Source organism: Eutrigla gurnardus (genome assembly GCF_963514095.1).
Source record: "Eutrigla gurnardus genome assembly, chromosome: 19".
Taxonomy (NCBI): Eukaryota; Metazoa; Chordata; class Actinopteri; order Perciformes; family Triglidae; genus Eutrigla; species Eutrigla gurnardus.
The window spans coordinates 1,218,991-1,240,658 of record NC_139930.1 but is presented as its reverse complement, the minus strand read 5'-3'; the positions used below and the strand labels follow the sequence as shown (position 1 = coordinate 1,240,658).

Sequence of the window (21,668 nt, the reverse complement as noted above, 5' to 3'; positions counted from 1 at the left end):
TCCTGCATGTTAATCTCCAGAGGAGCTTCTGGCAATGAGCGGTCCCCAGCGGACAGATCCAGCTTCACTACCGCCTTCGACTTGCAATCGGAGCTCTGGTGTGAAGCAGAGACCTCTGCCCCTTGCTACAAATTTAAAATTCCTCATAGTAGCTTTAAGAAGAGTATTTCAGTAAATGTATTTAATTAGATTCCAGCAATACAGTCCAGCCTTCCTGGCCCTATTCAGATCATCCCAACTATACACAGACGAGTGATTTATCTTTCTGAATACACTGCCACAATTTGTTTAAATCATATTCCATTGATACCACAGTATACTGTATACACTGTTTGCAGGTGAATATCTACCGTCTGGTGACAAAGGGCTCAGTGGAGGAGGAAATCATTGAGAGGGCGAAGAAGAAAATGGTGCTGGATCACCTTGTCATCCAGAGGATGGACACTACAGGGAAAACTGTCCTCCATACTGGTGCTGCTCCCTCCAGGCAAGCGAAGCATACCACATTCTGCTGCTTAACTACGTTTCTTTATTGTGCCTACGTTCCTCTTGAACTCAAATGTGTGTGCTTGTTGACATCCCTGTTATTGATGAGTGCATCTTTAGTGTTTGTCATCATCTCAAAGGTTGCTGCTACACTTTGCTGTTCTCATTTAAGTTTGTTTTATTATTAACAGTTCAGCACCGTACAACAAGGAGGAGCTGTCCTCCATCCTGAAGTTTGGTGCTGAGGAGCTTTTCAAAGAGCCAGAGGGTGAGGAGCAGGAGCCTCAGGTATGCAGTTATATACTGAATGATGTTCATAATCACAACTTTTCTCTAAAATATATTGGAGTAGCATGTCATAGCCTTTTTTGCTCTGTAGGAAATGGACATTGACGAGATCCTTAAAAGAGCTGAGACCAGGGAGAATGATCCAGGACCTTCCACAGTGGGAGAAGAACTGCTGTCTCAGTTTAAGGTTTGAAGAAAGGACTTGTTTTAAGAACGGGTTGAACATTATTCATCATTGTGATGCTATGTTCTTCAGCATTTAAGATTTAAAGTTATTTTGTGACATGACCTGTGCAGGTGGCCAACTTCTCCATGATGGAGGAAGAGGAAATAGACATGGACTCTGAGCGAAGTCAGCGGAGTTGGGACGACATCATTCCTGAGGAGCAGAGGAGGAGGATGGAGGAGGAGGAGAGACAGAAGGAGCTAGAAGAAATCTACTTGCTGCCACGCATGAGGAATTGTGCCAAACAGGTACACAAGCAGTCATGCTATTTGTTGGCTATTCAAAAGTTTCGTGAATTTCAGATTTTTAATGAACTTCCATGTGGTTTGTGTAAACAGATAAGCTTTAACGCCGGTATGGGCCGGCAGAGCAGGAACAGGAGGTACTCTGGGTCTGACAGTGACTCCCCCTCAGATCGAAAAAGGCCAAAGAAACGAGGGCGGCCTCGGACCATTCCACGAGAAAATATCAAGGGCTTCAGCGATGCTGAGATTCGGAGGTAATTATATTAACTACAATATCTCAGTGTGACATATACCTACTCACATCTTCTCACATTCCTGTTAACATGTCTGTGAAATACAGGTTTGTCAAGAGTTACAAAAAATTTGGAGGACCACTGGAAAGGTAAGCCACATACATTTTCTGATTGTTTTTTAAGATTAATGAAACAATGTGCAACACAGTCTGCTCAACAAGTGTCTTGGTGACTCAGGTTGGATGCCATTGCTCGTGATGCTGAACTTGTGGATAAGTCTGAACATGACCTGAAACGCTTAGCAGAAACAGTTCACAATGGCTGTGTGAGAACGCTACGAGAAAACCCCTGTGGACCAGAGAAAACTTCAGGTAAACAAACAGATCTTTTACCAATTAATCAGGGGGGGGGCAACATTACTCCATAGCGTCCCGGCCACTTTCATAACACATGATGCATCTGTCATGGACTATTGTGTGAGGCATCTTTGAACTCAGCAGAAACTGTTTAGTTGGCTATTACACTGGTGGTTCTAGAGGGACCAGTGGTCCTGGTTTGGGTCTGTGACTGTAAGGTCCTGCATTTTCCTGCTCTATAGGACAGGACTGCTTCAGATGGTAAACAGATTGGTGGTGTTACCTGACTTTGTGGGAAACATGATTTCCACACAGTTAGCAGTGAACACGACTCTGCTTCTTGTCAGGAAAAAATATCTCCACACTAGCGAACTCCTCTGACTAGGGATGCACATTTTTAATTTTTTTTATGACCGAAAACCGACGCTCATTAACCGATTAATAACCGTTAACTGATAAGATTAAAATGCGCTATTGAGTGTCTGTGACCCATTCAAAAGTACCGTGGCAATTTTTTTTCTTATGGGCTTTATTTTTAAATGTGCAAATACAGCCAAATAAACACCAACCAAATAAACAAAAACAACGAAATATTAGGATTGTTCACATCTCAAACACCTGCAGCACTGCTGAACAGAATTAAACATAGAGAGAGAAAAAAGACAGCAGCGCTGTAAACGATTCAAAACAGATTGAAATTTGTTTAACTTCAAATATCAAATAGCCTAGTCAAAACAGTGCCGTGCTGCATACTTAAGAAAGTTATATCTACCGTAGATGACCAAATAATCGCCCGCGTGCAAATACGCGCCTGTGCTCTAATAGCCGCCGGGGGTCCGACCTCATTTGGCATAATAAACGCCGGTTCAATTAAACGCCCGGGCGATTAAGTGTTTACCATAGTCTTGCACAGAAAACAAAAGTTTTTTTTTAACAGCACTTCACCGGCTCTCACCTCTTCTGTCAGTCAGCCCCTCCTCTCGCTCTCTCTCTCGCATGCAGGCGCGCGCACACACACACACAGACACACAAACACAGGCGCGCTAGACTGAGGGATATAGGGATATAGGTATCTATAATTGCACGAAGTCCTCCCGTGTAACCAAGAAAATAAGTCTGACCCGTGTATCAAAATATTCTAAATAAAATAAATAGCCACCAGAAAAAAGATAAATAAATAGCAATAGCCACCAGATAAACAAAACTTACATACACATGAATCCACTCGGTGCTGCAACTATAGCCGGAAAAAAAACCTCTCCTTTTTTAACGAAATGTTCAGCCCTCAAAATAAAATAAATGGGCCAGGCAAACCCCAGTCCTCTCTCGCCATAGCGGATTTGTTTTCTTTTTACTGGTTTTTATTAAGAAAAAGCAGCATGTCGACATGCTCTGGGGTCAGCCTGGTGCGCAGTCTGTTTACCGTGAGACCCGCAGCGGAGAATACGCGCTCAGATGGCACCGATGTCCCGGGAATGCAGAGGTAGCGCCGGGCCAGAATGGCCAGCCTCGGGAAGCGCGTCTGTTGGATTTTCCAACACTCAAGAGGATCAGTGCAAATAACCTCATCTCCTTTTCGGTCGAAATTGTCCCACACAGAACTCCTTTTTTCGCGCTTCATTTTTGCTGTTAAGTGGGCTGTGGCGGAAAGCACGTGTTGTCACGTGTTAAAAAAATAAATTAACCGTTAGTATTAATCGGTCAAAGTTCCTGTTATCGGTTAACGGTTAAACGGTTAACCATGTGCATCCCTACCTCTGACACTTTTCAACGGTGTCCTCACCTTGGTGTCCGTTAACATGTCTTCTTAGGTAACATTCCACTTAATATTTTCTGAAGTCATCATGTTTGCTTTTAACTCTAATGTGCACCGCTGCAGTAGTAAACATTAGCACGTGTGCTACCAGCTGCTTCTCCTCTGCTCCGCTCTGCGTGTGTCAACCTAATTTGACTAGCTGTAACTCTGTTGGTTCGGCACAGTGCTATTCTCATTATCATTGGCTGTTTGTCTTGTCTGTCAAAATGTGGAAGGAATGTTTTATGTTAATGTTCTAATGACCTGTTTTATATATCTATCGAGGAACAGTTGTTTTATCGCCCAGCCCTAATCCCAATGTAATCATTTTTACCACAGAGGGCTTTACGATCTGTACAATCGCTACCTAGAATGACCCACTAACACCCCCCCCCCCCCCCCCCCCCCCTTTATTTTTAGCTCTTACTTTATCGGCAATGATACGTTGTGGTTTCCTTCTTCTGACAAATGTACTTATTGTAAGTCGCTTTGGACAAAAGCGTCTGCTAAATGACCTAAATGTAAATGTACAATACATGATAACCTGTCTCCCTGGACCCTCAAAGCTCCCTAAAAAATTATAATGCAAAAATGTAGACACCACTGATTATCACTGTGATTGTCATCTTCTACAATCATATAATTATTTTTGGTTCAGTCAGCTGCAGGCACGCCGTCACAGTACACATGATCAGGATGGTACCATCTCTTTCTCATTTGTACCAAAAAAAAAACCTCAAATACAGCCTGGAAGGTGTGTGATGAATAGTACTCAATTTTAATGTCATCTGATCACAGTGTAGGGTTGCACTTTTCCAGACCAGAATTAAACTGCGGTTCGTACACATACCGGTAGAGCTATAGGCCATGGTTACAATACGTATTTTACATTGAGCCCCACAAAATGTGAATTATTTCTTTTGCATGATTAAATGACTAATAAGGCATGAAACTGTGCTTTACTGTTGTCACTTGTCTGCTCATCAGGAGGCAGAAGAGGGAAGGTGAAGGGCCCCACATTCAGGATCTCTGGAGTCCAGGTGAATGCAAAGCTTGTTATCTCACATGAGGAAGAGCTGGCTCCACTTCACAAGGCCATTCCTGCTGACCCTGAGGAGAGAAAGAAGTAAGATTCCCCATACACTACATGTTTTCTGTAGGAATGTACATTACAACTTATTTGTATGGGTCTGTGTTTGGGATGCAACAATAGTTAGCCCACGGTTCAATACGTACCTCGGTTCTTGGGTTACGGTTTCGGTTGTGTTTCGGTACACATTTTGTGCACAAGGAGAAAAGAAATTGCTATTTATATATTCCAAAATGATTTATTTATTTTGCTTATGAGCTAAGATTTTTTTTACATTCAGACACCTTCAATTGTATTGTATGATATTAATATAAATAAATATGTAAAAATAAATAAATAAATGTAACACTTTCAAATGCAAAAGTGCTTCTTAGCCTTGACGACTGGTATAGGATAAAAGGGGGTAAAACAATTTCAAAAGTAAATGTACTTATTTTAAATAAACATAAAGTCACCATTTTAAATAAAAATACCTGTACTGCAGTAGCCTATAGATGACTTTCATACAGGGGACGGGTTCGGAGTACTGCGCTTCTTCATCTCCACTCCGACATGCACTATATTGCCAAAAGTATTCACTCACCCAGGCAGCCGCCCCATGTACAGAGGCTCAACGTCCTTGACACGGTGATCCCAAGTTCGACTCCCGACCCAGCGATCAGTTTCCCGCATGTCTTCTCCCTCTCTCTCCCTGTTTCCACACTGTCTCTATAAAATAATTAAAGGCTTGAACGGCGCTCTGGTCGACAAAATAATATTTAAAAAAAAAGTCCCATAAACACACTCCTAAACCTTGTGGAAAGCCTTCCAGAAGAGTTGAAGCTGTTATAGCTGCAAAGGGTGGACCAACGTCATATTAAACCCTATGGATTAAGAATGGGACGTCACTTCAGTTCATATGCCAGTCAAGGCAGGGGAGCCAATACTTCTGGCAATATAGTGTATAGCGGACCGTCACAGTGAGATAAATCTCTGTTGCCCGACAGGTCCAACGATCCATGGTCAGTGCTACTCTCTGTGCTTTAGCCAGTTCCACGCCAATGCCTTTCTGGTGTTTTGTAGAAGTCTGCATTTACGTTAGTGCTGAAAAATGTGCACAATGGCAGTGTAACGCAGATCGAGCGTTTTAATTGGGTGATGGAAGTCCGCAACTATGGAAAAGGGCTGCAAATCTTTAGCAATAAACGTCCCATTGCACTTGTTGTGTTCTTGTGTTTTGCACCGGTAGAATCGGCTTGTTGGAAGCATCAACGAGAGACAACTGTTTTTATCTGACTGAGTTACCTGCTCAGCCGTCCTGCTTCCAGGACGTTGGATATTTACTCCACAAGGAGGCGTTTCCCTATCTCAGCATGTGTTCAAGTGCTACTCTAAAGCTCCGACATAGCTAATTCAGAGAGAAATACAAGGATGGAAATTACATTGCAAATTACATGAGATTTAATTGCAAAACCGAAAATACCTTAATTCACAAGTACGTATTGAACCATGCATGGCATACCCTACGGTTCAATATTGTATTGAGAACCGTTGCATCCCTAGTCTGTGTAATATCCCATAAGTTAAAGTGATGGTTCGGAGTGAAATGGACCCTAGGTAATTTCCACCAAGACATCCAGCCAAACACCCCCTCGGAAGCATTTTTAGCGATGGTCAGCAGTGGTCAAGATAGGGCGATCAGCCGAACGGCTTCGTAATTGCGCGATGGTACATACGTATATCTTGTAAATTTCCCCACTAATAATGCATGGAATGTTACCAAACTTCTGCAGTAGTACACATAGGGTCTGTACTCACAAAACGAGGCATTTTAAAGTTTGTAAGTACATCAGGAGTTTATTTAAAAAGAACACTTGCCTGATAGCTTCTACTGCTAAAGCTACGCTGTTTGCGTAGACGGCACGTCCGTGTTTACACGGCTTCTTCTTCGTTGGTGTTTAATGGCAGTCGGCGTATACCCAGCTTTCCGTGACACGAGTTTCACGCCAGCGCATGAAAAAGTTTCGCCGATTTTTTTATAAATGCTTGTCGACCTGATAATATAAGCATTTATAAAAAAAAATAAGCGAAATCTTTTCATACTCTCGCGTGAAACTCACGTCACGGAAACAGCTGTGTATACGCCGACTGCCATTAAACACCAACGAAGAAGAAGCCGTGTAAACACGGACGTGCCGTCTACGCAAACAGCGTAGCTTTAGCAGTAGAAGCTATCAGGCAAGTGTTCTTTTTAAATAAACTCCTGATGTACTTACAAACTTTAAAATGCCTCGTTTTGTGAGTACAGACCCTATGTGTACTACTGCAGAAGTTTGGTAACATTCCATGCATTATTAGTGGGGAAATTTACGAGATATAATGTATGTACCATCGCGCTATTACGAAGCTGTTCGGCTGATCGCCCTATCTTGACCACTGCTGACCATCGCTAAAAATGCTTCCGAGGGGGTGTTTGGCTGGATGTCTTGGTGGAAATTACCTAGGGTCCATTTCACTCCAAACCATCACTTTAAAGGCACATACTCTCTGATATATCAAGCAAAACCTGTTGCTAAATATGACCTGACTGAATTTGAATAGGTATATGATTCCATGCCACTCGAAGGCAGCACACTTTGACATTGAGTGGGGGAAGGAGGACGACTCCAGCCTCCTGATAGGAATCTACGAGTACGGATACGGCAGCTGGGAGATGATCAAGATGGATCCAGACCTCAATCTCACACACAAGGTGAGTTCATGCACAGTGCATTTCTAATCTCTTTTTTCCAAACAAAGATGGTCTTGTATATTGTCCTATTGTCATGTTATTGTCATTACAGACACTGTCGATGACTTTCTTTGTGATGTCTTAAGTTCCGCAATTATATTTTCTATTAAATTGTTTTTGGTTTACAGACTTAAAGCGATGGTTCGGAGTAAAATGCACCCTAGGTAATTTCCACCATGACATCCAGCCAAATACCCCCTCAGAAGCATTTTTAGCGATGGTCAGCATTGGTCAAGATAGGACTATCAGCCGAATTACTTAGTACTAGCGCGAATGGTACATTATGTATATCTCGTAAATTACCCCACTAATAATGCATGGAATGTTACCAAACTTCTGCAGTAGTACACATAGGGTCTGTACTCGCAAAACGAGGCATTTGAAAGTTTGTAAGTACACCAGGAGTTTATTTAAAAGAACACTTGCCTGATAGCTTCTATCCTCTGCTGCTAACGCTACTGCAGCGTAGACACCACTTCCGTGTTTACCCAGCCGATGCCGTGACGCGAGTTTCACACGAGAGTATGAAAAAGTTTTGCTGAATTTTTATAAATGCTTGTATTATCAGGTCAACACATTTTTATAAATGCTTTTATTATCAGGTTAACAAGTGTTGACAAGTGTTGACCTGATAATACAAGCATTTATAAAAATTCAGCGAAACTTTTTCATACTCTCGCGTGAAACTTGCGTCACGGAAACAGCTGGGTAAACACGGCGTCGGCGCAGTGGTGGCGTTAGTAGCCGAGGATAGAAGCTATCAGGCAAGTGTTCCTTTAAATAAACTCCTGGTGTACTTACAAACTTTCAAATGCCTCATTTTGTGAGTACAGACCCTATGTGTACTACTGCAGAAGTTTGGTAACATTCCATGCATTATTAGTGGGGTAATTTACGAGATATACATAATGTACCATTCGCGCCAGTACTATCGCTAAAAATGCTTCTGAGGGGGTATTTGGCTGGATGTCATGGTGGAAATTACCTAGGGTGCATTTTACTCCGAACCATCGCTTTAAGTGGTTCCCAAAAAGTATTTAATATTTTGTATTGATGTTTTACTTTCAAATGTACAGAAGCAAGTTCAAACTAATTTAAGAGTATTTGTGTACAGCCGTTTATGAAAATGTTTACTGTGTTCACTATTGATCAGCTCCTACCAGATGACCCGGACAAGAAGCCACAGGCCAAACAGCTACAGACCAGAGCAGACTACCTCATCAAGTTGCTAAGCAAGGACTTGGCCAAAAGAGAAGCACAGAAACAAGCAGGGACAGTAAGTTTTTCACTGTGTTCACAACAAACGTGAAGCAAATTTTTCACACAGCACAATTGGATCCAAAGACAGTGCAAAGACTTGAATACACAACATTTGCGCCATTCAAGCTAGCTCTGTGTCACTAAAGCCTATCAACGTTGAGATTCTCCTCCTGTCATCCTGACATTGCTGAATCAGAAATTAAGGCAAAAAATCTGATATCCTGTGGTCAGCCAGAGCTCTACAATGGTACCTCATATTAGTACAAAGACCAGACCACGGTACCTGTCACTGTACAGGCTGTGTTTCTTGTTCTTTTTTTAACGTTTCGATTCGGAACGACAACGCTCCGTCAGCAAAAGCGGCGATCCCAGCTCTGCTCTGGCTGTACTCTTTGCTGTAAATGCAATGCATAATGTCGGCCCGCCCGCAGCCAACCGGAGACGAGATCAAATGGCTAGTTCTTAAAACTACAACCGACCACCCTCCTCGCAACACCGGCTCGTAATCGGATGAGAGAGGACCAGGAAACTTAATTTTCAATTCAATTTTATTTATAGTGTCAAATCACAACAGAAGTCATCTCAGGACACTTACACATTGAGCAGGACTAGAATACGCTTAAAATTTCAAGAGTCAACACAATTTCAAAGTCCCAACAACACCCAGGGGCAAGTGTTACAGCGACATTGGCGAGAAAAAAATGCCTTAATAGGCTTTTAGGCAGAAATCTCGTGCAGCCCATGCCCTTGGGTTCCAACTGCATTTGGTGTTGGTAGTGTGGTAGTAGTAGCATTAACAGTAGTGGTGGTATTAACAGAAGCAATAGTATCAACAGTAGTAGTCCATGGCAGCAGGCACAGCCACGCCGAGATGGATCCATCCCAACCACGTCGCCATAGACCAAAAAGCAGGAGTAGTTGAGCAGTGACACAGCGGGCAGGTGGAGCTACAAAGTGGTGTTTCCAGCTTCAGACCAGTTAGCAGTCTGCATCGGTCAGGACCTCAGTGGACTCTGCTGGACCAGAAAGCATAGCCAGACTCCCGGGAGTAGTCAAGTTAGTAACAGTCAGGGATGCAAACTTGTCACCTTTCGGCGAAATTCGCCGTTTTTGTTCCGAAAAAGGTCATTTGTGTGATTCATGGAGATCTGCAATAAAAATATTTCGGGGGGGGGGGGGCGTCCAAGTAATCGGCGAACGCAAGCTGTCATAAATATTTATTCCAAGCTTGTTCGTTTGGCCAACCCGTGTAATCATGTCATCTTCGGGTCTGTAGCTGCCTTGATGCCGTACTAGACAGGAGTGACGTTGGTACGCTTCAAAAACGTCATGGTACAGACACACCAACTCCGGCAGCGACGCAACGGACCGTCGAACGCACCGGCGAGTGGGCAGTTCTGTGTTCAAGTTGGATCAATTGGATAGACGTCCTGCGAAGTGGGCGGGACTTGAGTTTTGCTCTGCCGTTTCCAACATGGCGGCCGGGCCACAAACGATCTCATTTTACAGTTAAACTACACGCTAAAGCATGTTTCTGAAAACATTTGAGGCGGGAAATGTGTAGTGCAGTAACAGAATCTGGATTCATATTTGATCAACACTGCCTAGTTTGATAGTTTGAACGAAGTTTCTGGAGCCGGCGGCATTGCGTTGGACGGACGGCATTTGCATAAAGTTCAATCCATCGAACTTTATGCAAATTCACGTACGGCGACAGGGCAGTCAATTCGACGTGCCGTATCCATCATGCGGAGCTCCTGCTCTACATAGACAATGAATGGGATCCGTTGACTTGACGTCTGCTGCCGGAGTTGGTGTGTCTGTACCATCAGGCTTTCTAACGTAGGCTAACGTGCTAATGTCAGACAGTTCGCTGACATACGCATCGCAAATCACAACCATTTTTGCTGGTTACAATAACGGTGTTATCGGATAGTACAGTGTCTATTTCTCAGGAACCTTTGAAAAATCTAAGCGAGAAAACAACGTTAAATGTACCTACCATACCTTCACATTAAAAAAAAAACCTAAAATAAATAATGGAAAATCAACGGAGCAAAGGCTTACTCTGATATCGATGTAATGTTAGCGAATGAGGGGTGAGAAGCCCCCTACCTCCCCTTGCTAATATTTATTCCGTTCGTCCAGAGTCAAATCTATTCTTGAGGTTCCAAATATTTTCAAAGCAGTTTGTCTTTCAATGTGAGGAGTCGATCGAGTTATTTTATGTTCCGTCGTTTGAAGCAAACCTTTTAGCCCTGGCATTGGTCTCCCATTATTTATACCTTCACTGGAAGGGAAGTCCATTTTCCAGGCTCTCGCCAGCCCCCTTCAGTGAGGCAGAGGAATAACATTGAAGCATATGCAATATATATATATATATGTGTGTGTATATATATATATATATATATATATATATATATATATATATATATATATTCCGCGAGGGGGTTTGGGTCCTTGTCACCTTTGTCATCCCTGATGAGTTTGCACCCCTGAACAGTAGAGATGCCGATTTTAGTCAATTACTTTAATTAAAAATACTGGCGGTAAGAGGCAAACAAGACCACCGCATCGGTGCAGTCAGGATCAGGTTCCACCACGGTCCAGGGAGACCTGCTAGGCGAGAGAGCACAGGGACTCCGGGGGAACATACACAGAGAGAGAGAGAGAGAGGCTCAGTGTGTCACTATAATCCCCCAGCAGTCTAGGCCTATAGCAGCTTAACTAAGAGCTGGCTCAGGGCAAACCTGAGCCAGCCCTAGCTATAAGCGGTGTCAAAGAGAGAGGTTTTAAGCCTACTCTTAAATGTGGGAACAGTGTCTGCCTCTTACAGCGTGAGGGGAGACAGGTGGTGAAGCGGTTAACTCCGTCGATGATGTCGTGTCTGTGCTGGTACAGGTGTTACGTGCCCAGCCCCTTTCTGTACCAAAAAACAATCTACAGTTCAATACATTTTTCTCGCCCAAATCACACTGCCTGATTTCTTTTTCCCCACAAACATTCAGCGAAAAAGAAACTGCCCATACTTTGCCTCTGATGGCTCAGACCTTGGTACTTCTTCTTTGCTGTATGCTGGTGGGGGGGAAAACATCCACTAAATATTAAGTGCACCGGTGCGACCAGGGCAAATATTTTGTAGTGTAGAAATGTAGTTATTTCTGCATCCTTTTTATCCATTTATTGTAATTAAATCACGGTTATATAGTTTGAGCATCACTAAGGCAAATTTAGCGTCAGTCATGCGAATAGACACAAATGAGCTTGCTGTTAAACTAACGCTTCCTCTGCATCACTCACTAGAATGCTTTTATATATATATATGAATCATTTTCATTTAAAAATGCCTCTTTGTATGTATGTAGGCTAATTCACGGAAGAGGAAACCAAGAAGTAAAAAGAGCAAAACTCTGAAGCCCATCAAGGCCGATGAGGTGCTGAAGGGCACGTCCTCAGATCCCCAATCGGACAAGAGGTCAGACGATGAGGATGACATTGAGGAGGAAAAGGTACAATTAGAAACCAGTTGAATTGATTTGCTTGCTGTAGCAAGAAATGGATGTTTTCAGTTTGGAGTAGATGTGTAATGTAATTTGCCCATTTCAGGAGGTGGTAACAGTGAAGGCGCCGAGCAGACGGGGCCGAGCAGACAGGGTGGTGCTGAAGGAGGAGGAGGATGAAGATGAGGAGGATGAAGATGAGGAGCCTGAACAGGAGGACGTTTCTTCATCGGGGGAGAGGGAGGTCAAAGAAAAAGAGATAAAAAAGGAAGGCAAAAAGGAGAAGAAGGAGGAAAGTTGGGACATCAAAGAGACAAAGGAGCTAAAAGAGAAAAAAGAAACAAAGCCTCTGGAGGCAGTACATAAACAAGAGGAGATCATGGAAAAGGTGAAATTATAATTCTGCGTGTGATGTAGTCTTGAATGATAATGATTGTAAAACTGTTGAGGAAAGATGGCAATGGATTAGTTCTGAATAAATTCTCTGTCTCATCAGGCTGAAGTAAAGACGGAGGTACGAGAACGAGCAAAGAAAGTCTGTGACATACCGGTCCATATAACAACAAGTGGGGAGAATGTGCCAGTATCTGAGGAGTCTGAGGAATTGGATCAGAGGACTTTCAGTGTGGTATGTTTCACTGATGATGACATATTCAGATGTATGAATGTTGAGCTCATGGCAAAACGTAGCCCATTATGTTTGTGTTGTATGTTGTTTAGTAGATTGATTCTTTTATTTATTTTGGCTGTAATTTTGTCATTATTATATTATTGCCTAACGTCTTTGTCCACATATTGTCTATTTCTGACCGAAAAGTGGCCACAAGGGGGCTTCATCCCAACGTTTCATAATTTACCCTCCTACTCACCACTGCAGCTACCAATGCAATTAGCTACTACGATGACTTAAACATGTTCTCTCCAGGTTCCTCTCACAGTCCAAAGACCTGTCTGTCTCTACATGTCAGCCCTGTGATAGACTGGTTACCTGTCTGTCTCTACATGTAAGCCCTGTGATAGACTGGTTACCTGTCTGTCTCTACATGTCAGCCCTCTGATAGACTGGTTACCTGTCTGTCTCTACATGTCTCCCTGTGATAGACTGGTTACCTGTCTGTCTCTACATGTCAGCCCTGTGATAGACTGGTTACCTGTCTGTCTCTACATGTCAGCCCTGGGATAGACTGGTTACCTGTCTGTCTCTACATGTCAGCCCTGTGATAGACTGGTTACCTGTCTGTCTCTACATGTCAGCTCTGTGATAGACTGGTTACCTGTCTGTCTCTACATGTCAGCCCTGTGATAGACTGGTTACCTGTCCAGGTGTACCCTGCCTTCGCCCAATCAGAGCTGGGATTGGCTCTAGCCCCCCACGACCCTGAATACAAGATCAGCGGTAGACGATGTATTGATGGATGGATTACTTAAAAACTCGGCTATAAAGTTGATCTTGATTTATGGAAACTTTAACTGCTTCACACATAAGCCAGATCCTGTAAGGTTGCTGTTCAGGGTGCCGCTCTGTCGCTTGTGTTCTTCAGATCCACCTGTCACTCCTCTGCAGTCCAAATATGGTCTCTTTCGTTCACTGGTTGCAAAAATCCAAAATGGTGACGGGCAAAATCCAAGTTGGCGAAAAACCAAAGGGTGACTGATATGCAGTCTATGATGACTAGGGCTGGGTAAAAAAATCGATTCAATCGATTTTGGATCGATTTCATTTAAATTTTGCAATATCGATTCATAGGGCATGAGATCGATTTTTCCCCATGAAGTTTACCCCTCGTGCGTGATGCAGCAGTGGCGCGTTTACGTCCGGTTGACGTTCATTCATGCGCACAAGCGTGCAAGATGGCTCCTATAGGTGACATTAGCGCCCTGGTTTGTGCCAATTTTGCAGAACAATGGCCGCGTCAACATCGACAACAGCCACCGAGGAGCCCGCACTCGCGCTCCGTCCGGAGAACCGTAAACTCTAAGACGCGCCGCCCGGAATACTGCCCGGAAATAGGCAAACAAACACTGCCGAACAGTCGCCACTGATGGCCCAAATAATGTCCGAAAGCAGCCTGGAGCTCTCACCGACACCGGGCAGCACACGGCTCCGCGAGCCCACAATTACGCTCCGCGAGCCCGCACTCGCGCTCCGTCCTGAAAACCGTAAACTCTTAAGACGCACCGCCCCGAATACTGCCCGTAAATAGGCAAACAAACCCCGCCGACCGGCTTATTTCGCTTTATTTTGATGAAACCGAATGCATACACAGTTTATGTCTGACCTTAAATAAATAAAGGTTCTGAAAACATGTTGCCTGCCTATTGACGTTGACTGATACACTGCCCTCTGGTGGACAAAACATATACAACTTAAGTACCATACCATACCATATAGGTCTTACTGAAGGCTTTTAATGGTCAAAAGATTATTAATAAATATTCGAATATATTCAAATATTAATATTAATAAACAAACGAACTTCGAATATGATTTTTGGGCAAAAGTCAAGGCCCTAGTGCTCGATCCACACTACGTTATGGTGCAACGTAAACATCTGACTGAAACAGTTATCCCCATGATGTATACATGTGTGAAAGACGACATCCTAACGAAAATGCAGTCAGCAGAGTGTCGGCAGAACTTGTGTTGTTTATGGTGAAGAGCAAAAAATAAAGTACATCTGTATTTTGTAACACAGTTGAGCCATTTTCATTATGTAAGAGCCAATCGAATCGAATCGAATCGTGATTAATCGATTCAGGACCTTATGAATCGAAATCGAATCGATTTAGGAAATTGGCCACGATACCCAGCCCTAATGATGACAGACTAGGACTAGGAGAATGCTTACTTCATACTTTGTATGATGATCCTGTCAGAGATCAGATAAGGTCCAGCTAGACTCAACATGTTGCTAGATTTGACATTTGACTGTGAATGTTGCAGTGTAAAGAGAGGATGCGGCCGGTGAAAGCAGCCCTGAAGCAGCTGGACAGACCAGAGAAAGGACTGTCAGAGCGCGAGCAGCTCGAACATACAAGACAGTGCCTCATAAAGATCGGAGACCACATCACTGAGTGTCTGAAGGAGTATTCCAATCCTGACCAAATCAAACAGTGGAGAAAGTTAGTACACACACACACACACACACACACACACACACACACACACACACACACAGAGTTAAGAATCAAAACCTGGGTCACTTGGATCTTGAATGAGGTAAAAGACTTGCAGCTTTGTTGATATATTCCATATGTTAAGCTAATTGTTTTTTATTTTACAGAAACCTGTGGATATTTGTTTCCAAATTCACTGAGTTTGATGCCAGGAAACTACACAAACTGTATAAGCATGCAATCAAGAAAAGACAAGAGAATGCCCAGGTATGTGAGGGTCCTTTCTTAATTTTTCATTTGGATTACTGTGACATACTTTACTGGCATTACAAGTTACAAATCCATCATGACGAAGAATTCTTTCTTCAGGCAATGGAGCAGAACACTAGAAGTGTAAACGCCCACGGCTATAAACATGCAGGTACTTTCAGTTTCCTTCTATTGTACACAGAATACGAGGAGGAAGTTGACACTGTGATGATTGATTTGTGGTCTTCCTTTTCAGATATTGAAAGGCTGAAGGACAACTCTCACCAGGATGACAGCAGCAGAGACAGCTACAGCTCAGACAGGCATCAGTCTTCAGGTCGATACCATGAGAGTAGCAGCAGTAAGGAGAGACATAGCTCGGAGTCCCACAGGAAGAGCACAGGAGGGGAGTCCAGGAAAAGACCGTACTCATCCTTCAGCAACGGCAAAGACCACAGAGACCACTACAGACCAGACAGCAGGGACAGAGAGAGACAGGACAGGTGAGCGAAGCATGCTGCTCCAAGAAACAAAATACAGAGAAAATGGGAATTTTGGGGGTATATTTATGGATGAAAAGCATTGTGATTAATCATGTCTAATCCACAGCTACCCTGTGATTAATCTGATTAAGATGTTTAATCATTTGCAAGCAGTTACAATTCGTAATCAGATTAATCACAGGGTAGCTGTGGATTAGTCACAATTATTTGCCTTTCGTACCTGAAAGATTCTCATTTCCTCTGTGGGTCATTCTGTGTCATTTCATCAAATTTCTGAAAATCTTCCCACCTGACCATCTCAGAATGTCCTGAAAAAATTCAAATACAAAGACACACTTGTTAATAGGACAAATCCAAAATATTAGGTCTCTACTGTCAACAGTTTTCTCATGAAACATCATTGAATGAAGGGTAGTTAAGTTTTTGGCATCATGCTCTGAAAAGCCATTTTTAAAAAGCAATATATGGAGAACTATCTCACCTGTGGCCTTCAAAAAGATGTCTCTTTTTCAAAAAACAATTCTACAGAGTATATATGTTACTAACAGCCTCCAGACATGGGGTGTAGCTCAATGATAACCTAGTATGGTAGGTACTTAAAATGTGGCTTGTTGAAATAAAGTAGTACATTTGAAGAGTGGCTGAGCTCCCATTTTTGCAGATAAAAGACTTCTATCACTTCTGCCTCTATTTCTGGTGTTAGCTTAAACATTCTACAAAGTATGGTCTCTCTTAGATGATTAGTTTCACAGATATTAAGGCTCAAAAATGGAAGTAAACACATCTTTGCCCAACTTCAGAGCCATATTCCAAAAAACTATCAGTAGTATCAGATTCAAACTTACTTTTTTTGAAAGATCATATTCTTGTTAAAATCATATTAAAAATCGGGAAGGTGTTTTGCCTCATTTTGTCGCAGTGATTTTTTAAAATCCTGATATTGGTGGAGTTTTTGTGGCCGTTTTTGGTACTGCATGTCCTAATATCCTACTAGTAAACATCACAGCAGGGCAATTCAATTGTGTTTTTTACCATTTACCAAAGACTTACATGTGACTAAATGTTACCGATAAATTTAGCCTTACGAAAACATTCAAATGTAGCACAGTTGTAGTTACAGAGGCAATAAGTCCTTGTGAGTTAAACATGCTGAAAGCAGCTTTTAATGTCTTAAACCATGAACAAACATTTATCACACAACCAAATCAAATAATAATCTTAATTTGAGCATAAAGATTTTACATTACAGTAGAAAAGTTTGTCTGTATGCTCACTATGAGACAATATGTGAGTTGTGTGTATGATCAGAAATGGTGGATAGGAAGTATCAGAGATGTTTCAGATGAAGATGAAGATGAAGATGAACTGGTTCAGTTCATGCACCCACATGGCCCTGCCAAGAGTTTCTACTGGCCAAGAAGAGAAGACATGTGCAATGTCCCACTGCAGGGTAGCATTGCAAGACTAGACGTTCCCTCTACAGAAACTGGGCGCATGTATGCCATCAAAAAAGATGAGCACAACAGAGCAGAGATGTACATTAGACTATTTGTAAAGTGACTGCCAAATGAATGAATGTGACGAAGGAATTGGATCTAAAAGATGAAAAATGTGTGATCCCTCATAGTGAGCATAGAGACAAACTGTTCTTTATGCTCAAATTAAGATTACTATTTGATTTGGTTGTGTAATTTATATACTTAAAGTATGACAAAATGTACAGTCTTCAATATTATGCTATGTTTGTTCATGGTTTAAGACATTAAAAGCTGCTTTCAGCATGTTTAACTCACATTCAAGGACTTATTGCCTCTGCAACTACAACTGTGCTGCATTTTAATGTTTTCGTAAGGCTAAATTTATCAGTAGCATTTAGTCACATGTAAGTCTTTGGTAAATGGTAAAAAACACAATTGAATTGCCCTGCTGTGATGTTTACTAGTAGGCTGTTAGGACATGCAGTACCAAAACCGGCCACAAAAACCCCACCAATATCAGGATTTTTAAAAATCACTGCGACAAATTAAGGCAAAACACCCTCCCGATTTTTTAATATGATTTTAACAAGAATATGATCTTTCAAAAAAAGTAAGTTTGAATCTGATACTTGTTGTCAGTTTTTTGGAATATGGCTCTGAAGTTGGGCAAAGATGTGTTTACTTCCATTTTTGAGCCTTAATATCTGTGAAACTAATCATCTAAGAGAGACCATATTTTGTAGAATGTTTAAGCTAACACCAGAGATAGAGGCAGAAGTGATAGAAGTCTTTTATCTGTAATAATGGGAGCTAGGCCACTCTTCAAATGTACTACTTTATTTCAACAAGCCACATTTTAAGTACCTACCATACTAGGTTATCATTGAGCTACACCCCTGATATTGTGTGCATGTCTGGAGGCTATTAGTAACAGATATACACTGTAGAAATTTTGAAGGCCACACGTGAGATAGTTTTCCAGATATTGCTGTTTAAAAATGGCTTTTCAGAGTATGATGCCAAAAATCGTCTAAACTACCCTTCATTCAATGATGTTTCATGAGAAAACTGTTGACAGTAGAGACGTAATATTTTGGATTTGTCCTATTAACAAGTGTGTCTTTGTACTTGAATTTTTTCAGGACATTCTGAGATGGTCAGGTGGGAGGCATTTGATGAAATGACATGGAATGACCCCTGTATATTGTTGTGGGAATGGAAAGATAAATGACAGAAGGCGTTTATGCACCAGAATGTGAAGCCTCCACAAATAGGGAAGCACCGATACCACTCTTTATCAGACCAAGTACAAGAATTTACATTTTAGTACTTGCTGATACAGAGTACTGATGAGTCATATCAGTACTTGGTATCAGCAAGTACTGAAATACATACTCTCACAAACAGAGCAGAGTTTGCAGTTGGGATATTAATATTTTACTGTTTAACCTGCTATCAGTTACACAGCTAGAAATATTAAAAAGCTAAATCAGACTCGGAGGAGCAGCTTGTCACTGAAAGGAGAATAGTGCTGGTCCACCTTAAAGCTGGCTGAACTGGAGCAGCCAGAGTTGTTGCTAACGTCGGGGCTAACCTCCTTCACTTTAATGAGCTGCTGGTTGACTATAAGACAGGAACTTAGCTTGTGTGAGCTCTACTAAAGTAAACACTGATGCATGTGTTGAAGACGGGAGACATCTCTGCTAATGGAGAGAAGTCACAATTAGACTGGAATAGTCCTTTAATGTTATGTCTGGTTGTAAATGTGAAGTTACCCATCAAATAAATCACAAACTCAAATATAGAGACATCAGATTACTGCAAACCATGTACATGAATTCATACTTTTTGAAATTGTAACATTCTTAAACAATTGCAAAACAAATTAAAGTTCATTGTTCTGTCATTGTCATTTTGGATTTTTCCCATATCGAGATATTTAGGCTGGGTATCATCAAAATCACAATTTTGCTTTTGTGACGACATTAATTGGTCAGTGTACCTACTCATCTCTCCATTTTCTGACGACTGTCATTCAAAATGCAGCAGAAAAAGGTTAAAATCTTTAGACATATGAAAGCAAATATCAAAGTACTTTGATAGTAGTTCTTAGCATTGAACGTGTTTTGTCATCTTTTCCCTCCTGCTGAGTCATGCTTTGTGTATGTGCAGATACTACAATGACGGTAAGCACAGGAAGCTGGAAGAGTTCCGCTCCACCAAAGATCGGCTGGATATGAAGGAGCATTCCCATTCAGAGCACCGCTCCTCCTACCGCTACCACTCAGACTGGCAGACGGAGCAGCGGGCCTCGGCCAGCGGGCCCCGCTCCCCCTTCGACTCCCGCTCACCAATGGGACACCGCTCACCTTTGGACTACTCATCAGACCACAAGAGCACACCAGAGCAGATCTGGAGCAGCCGCAAGACATAACAGGAGCTGCCTCGGTCTGCTTGTAGCAGCCATAGACTCAGCAACACAGCAAATGCCTTACAGGACCTGTGGACTCCACCAGAAGCTGTTTGAAGCTCTGTGTACCAGTCAGTTCAGCATGGCTGTCCTCTCCTCGCTTCAGCTGCAGCTCTGTCTCAGTTGCCTGGGAGACGCACGCCAAGGAGCGGCTCAGACCAGGCAGCAAAACAATAGAAAAATCAAAAAGCATATTTTTGTATTAAAGAGTTTAAAGCTGTCATGTTGTGTTCAACAACATGCAGCGATTTTTGGTTATTTTTTATAAACGTTTTTTTTTTTTAACTCTGGAACTGACGGAATGACCCTGAGTGTGCTGCCTCATATTCCCACCAACCAATGACACTGGATCCTGTAAATGACTGTTCTCTATGTTTGTCTGTCTCTGTCACTATCATGCTTAATGTGATTATCTACCTTATTTAAGTGTTAACTCGATGAGAAGTCGGTTGTCACATGAATCACGTTGCGCGGTGATGTAAAGGTGTCTGGTTGAATCCAGTTTGGGCTCAGGCTCATCACCTGAAGTACCTCATTTAGAGCATTTCTCATTTCCTCAGCAGGTTTTCTATTTTCCACCAGGAGTGAATTATTTAATAACATATCTTAGCTGTAAAAAAAAAACCTAGATTGTTTTGGGGTTTTTTGGAGAGCAAGGTGTATCATTTTTTTTTCCTTCAGTAATACTCTTGTAAATTTTGTAAAATAGTAAATCGGTGGTCTTTTTCCTCAGGCTTTTTGGATTTATTATGACTCTACTTTTTCCCATCAACTCAGGCTTTTTTGTCATTCTACGAGTGAGTTTCTGTATAATAGTTCTTTCATAATGCTTTCAGAATGTCACTTTTGGTAAAGGGAAAGTTCTTTAATGATATTCAGTTTTATTCTCTAGTGCTTAGTTTTTCCTCAGTGTGTCGAAATCACTAGTTGCAAGGAACTGACTTTTGAAATCACAGTCGGAAAAAAAGACAGTTACCTTTCAATGGAAGCACCTGTTAGATCTTAAACTCAACTTTTTTATGGGTTTTTTTCTTTACCTTTTAAGTTTCCTTTTCTACGTAGGCAATAATGTCAATGTTTCTATGCAGCCAAGTATACCTGTGGTGAACCACCCAACTGAATGAAGTCACTGTTACGGTTCACACTGTTGTACATAAATTTCCTCTATATTTCAAAATGAATTTACACTGAAAGTGCATGAATTTTTATGAACTGTTTTATATAGTTGTTTATGAAGCCATTAAAATCAATCACTGTACTCACTCGTACCAACTCTCAGAGTTTTTGATTCTCCCAGAAATCCGATGTGTTTGGAGGGACACTATGTCGGTTGTGTTTGATTGTGTATTTTCATATGGCACTACAAACTGCACTTTGTTGCGTGTTGTACACTGACAACAATTGAACCCTTGAACCCTTAAGATAGCTTTTTGGCTCCAGGTGCTCTCCACAGCATCAGCTAAAAGGCTTTGAACAAGACAATCCTCCGTCCATCTCTGCAGCATGTCGTCTACGATGACCAGACCAACACGTGCAGTTGGCTGATACATCTTCCTCTCACTGTTTACTACATATACCGACCTGGAACTGCTGTCAGGAGCT

The 21,668-nt window shown here is 42.0% G+C and overlaps 1 protein-coding gene across 1 annotated transcript in view; it reads left to right on the top strand.

The window, feature by feature from the left end:
• The window catches only part of chd1 (chromodomain helicase DNA binding protein 1), a 48,801-nt gene extending 27,467 nt beyond the window's left edge, over window positions 1-21,334 (top strand). Inside the window, exons 19-36 of the mRNA XM_084034427.1 lie at window positions 339-487; window positions 678-774; window positions 866-961; window positions 1,072-1,248; window positions 1,339-1,499; window positions 1,586-1,627; window positions 1,716-1,849; window positions 4,617-4,755; window positions 7,300-7,450; window positions 8,643-8,765; window positions 12,115-12,258; window positions 12,356-12,637; window positions 12,746-12,877; window positions 15,194-15,372; window positions 15,534-15,633; window positions 15,736-15,787; window positions 15,872-16,118; window positions 19,769-21,334. Of these exons, the coding sequence (XP_083890553.1) occupies window positions 339-487; window positions 678-774; window positions 866-961; window positions 1,072-1,248; window positions 1,339-1,499; window positions 1,586-1,627; window positions 1,716-1,849; window positions 4,617-4,755; window positions 7,300-7,450; window positions 8,643-8,765; window positions 12,115-12,258; window positions 12,356-12,637; window positions 12,746-12,877; window positions 15,194-15,372; window positions 15,534-15,633; window positions 15,736-15,787; window positions 15,872-16,118; window positions 19,769-20,030 (2,667 nt within the window). The 3' untranslated portion in view covers window positions 20,031-21,334. The remainder of the gene's footprint in view (window positions 1-338; window positions 488-677; window positions 775-865; window positions 962-1,071; window positions 1,249-1,338; window positions 1,500-1,585; window positions 1,628-1,715; window positions 1,850-4,616; window positions 4,756-7,299; window positions 7,451-8,642; window positions 8,766-12,114; window positions 12,259-12,355; window positions 12,638-12,745; window positions 12,878-15,193; window positions 15,373-15,533; window positions 15,634-15,735; window positions 15,788-15,871; window positions 16,119-19,768) is intronic.
• Window positions 21,335-21,668: the final 334 nt, after the last annotated feature.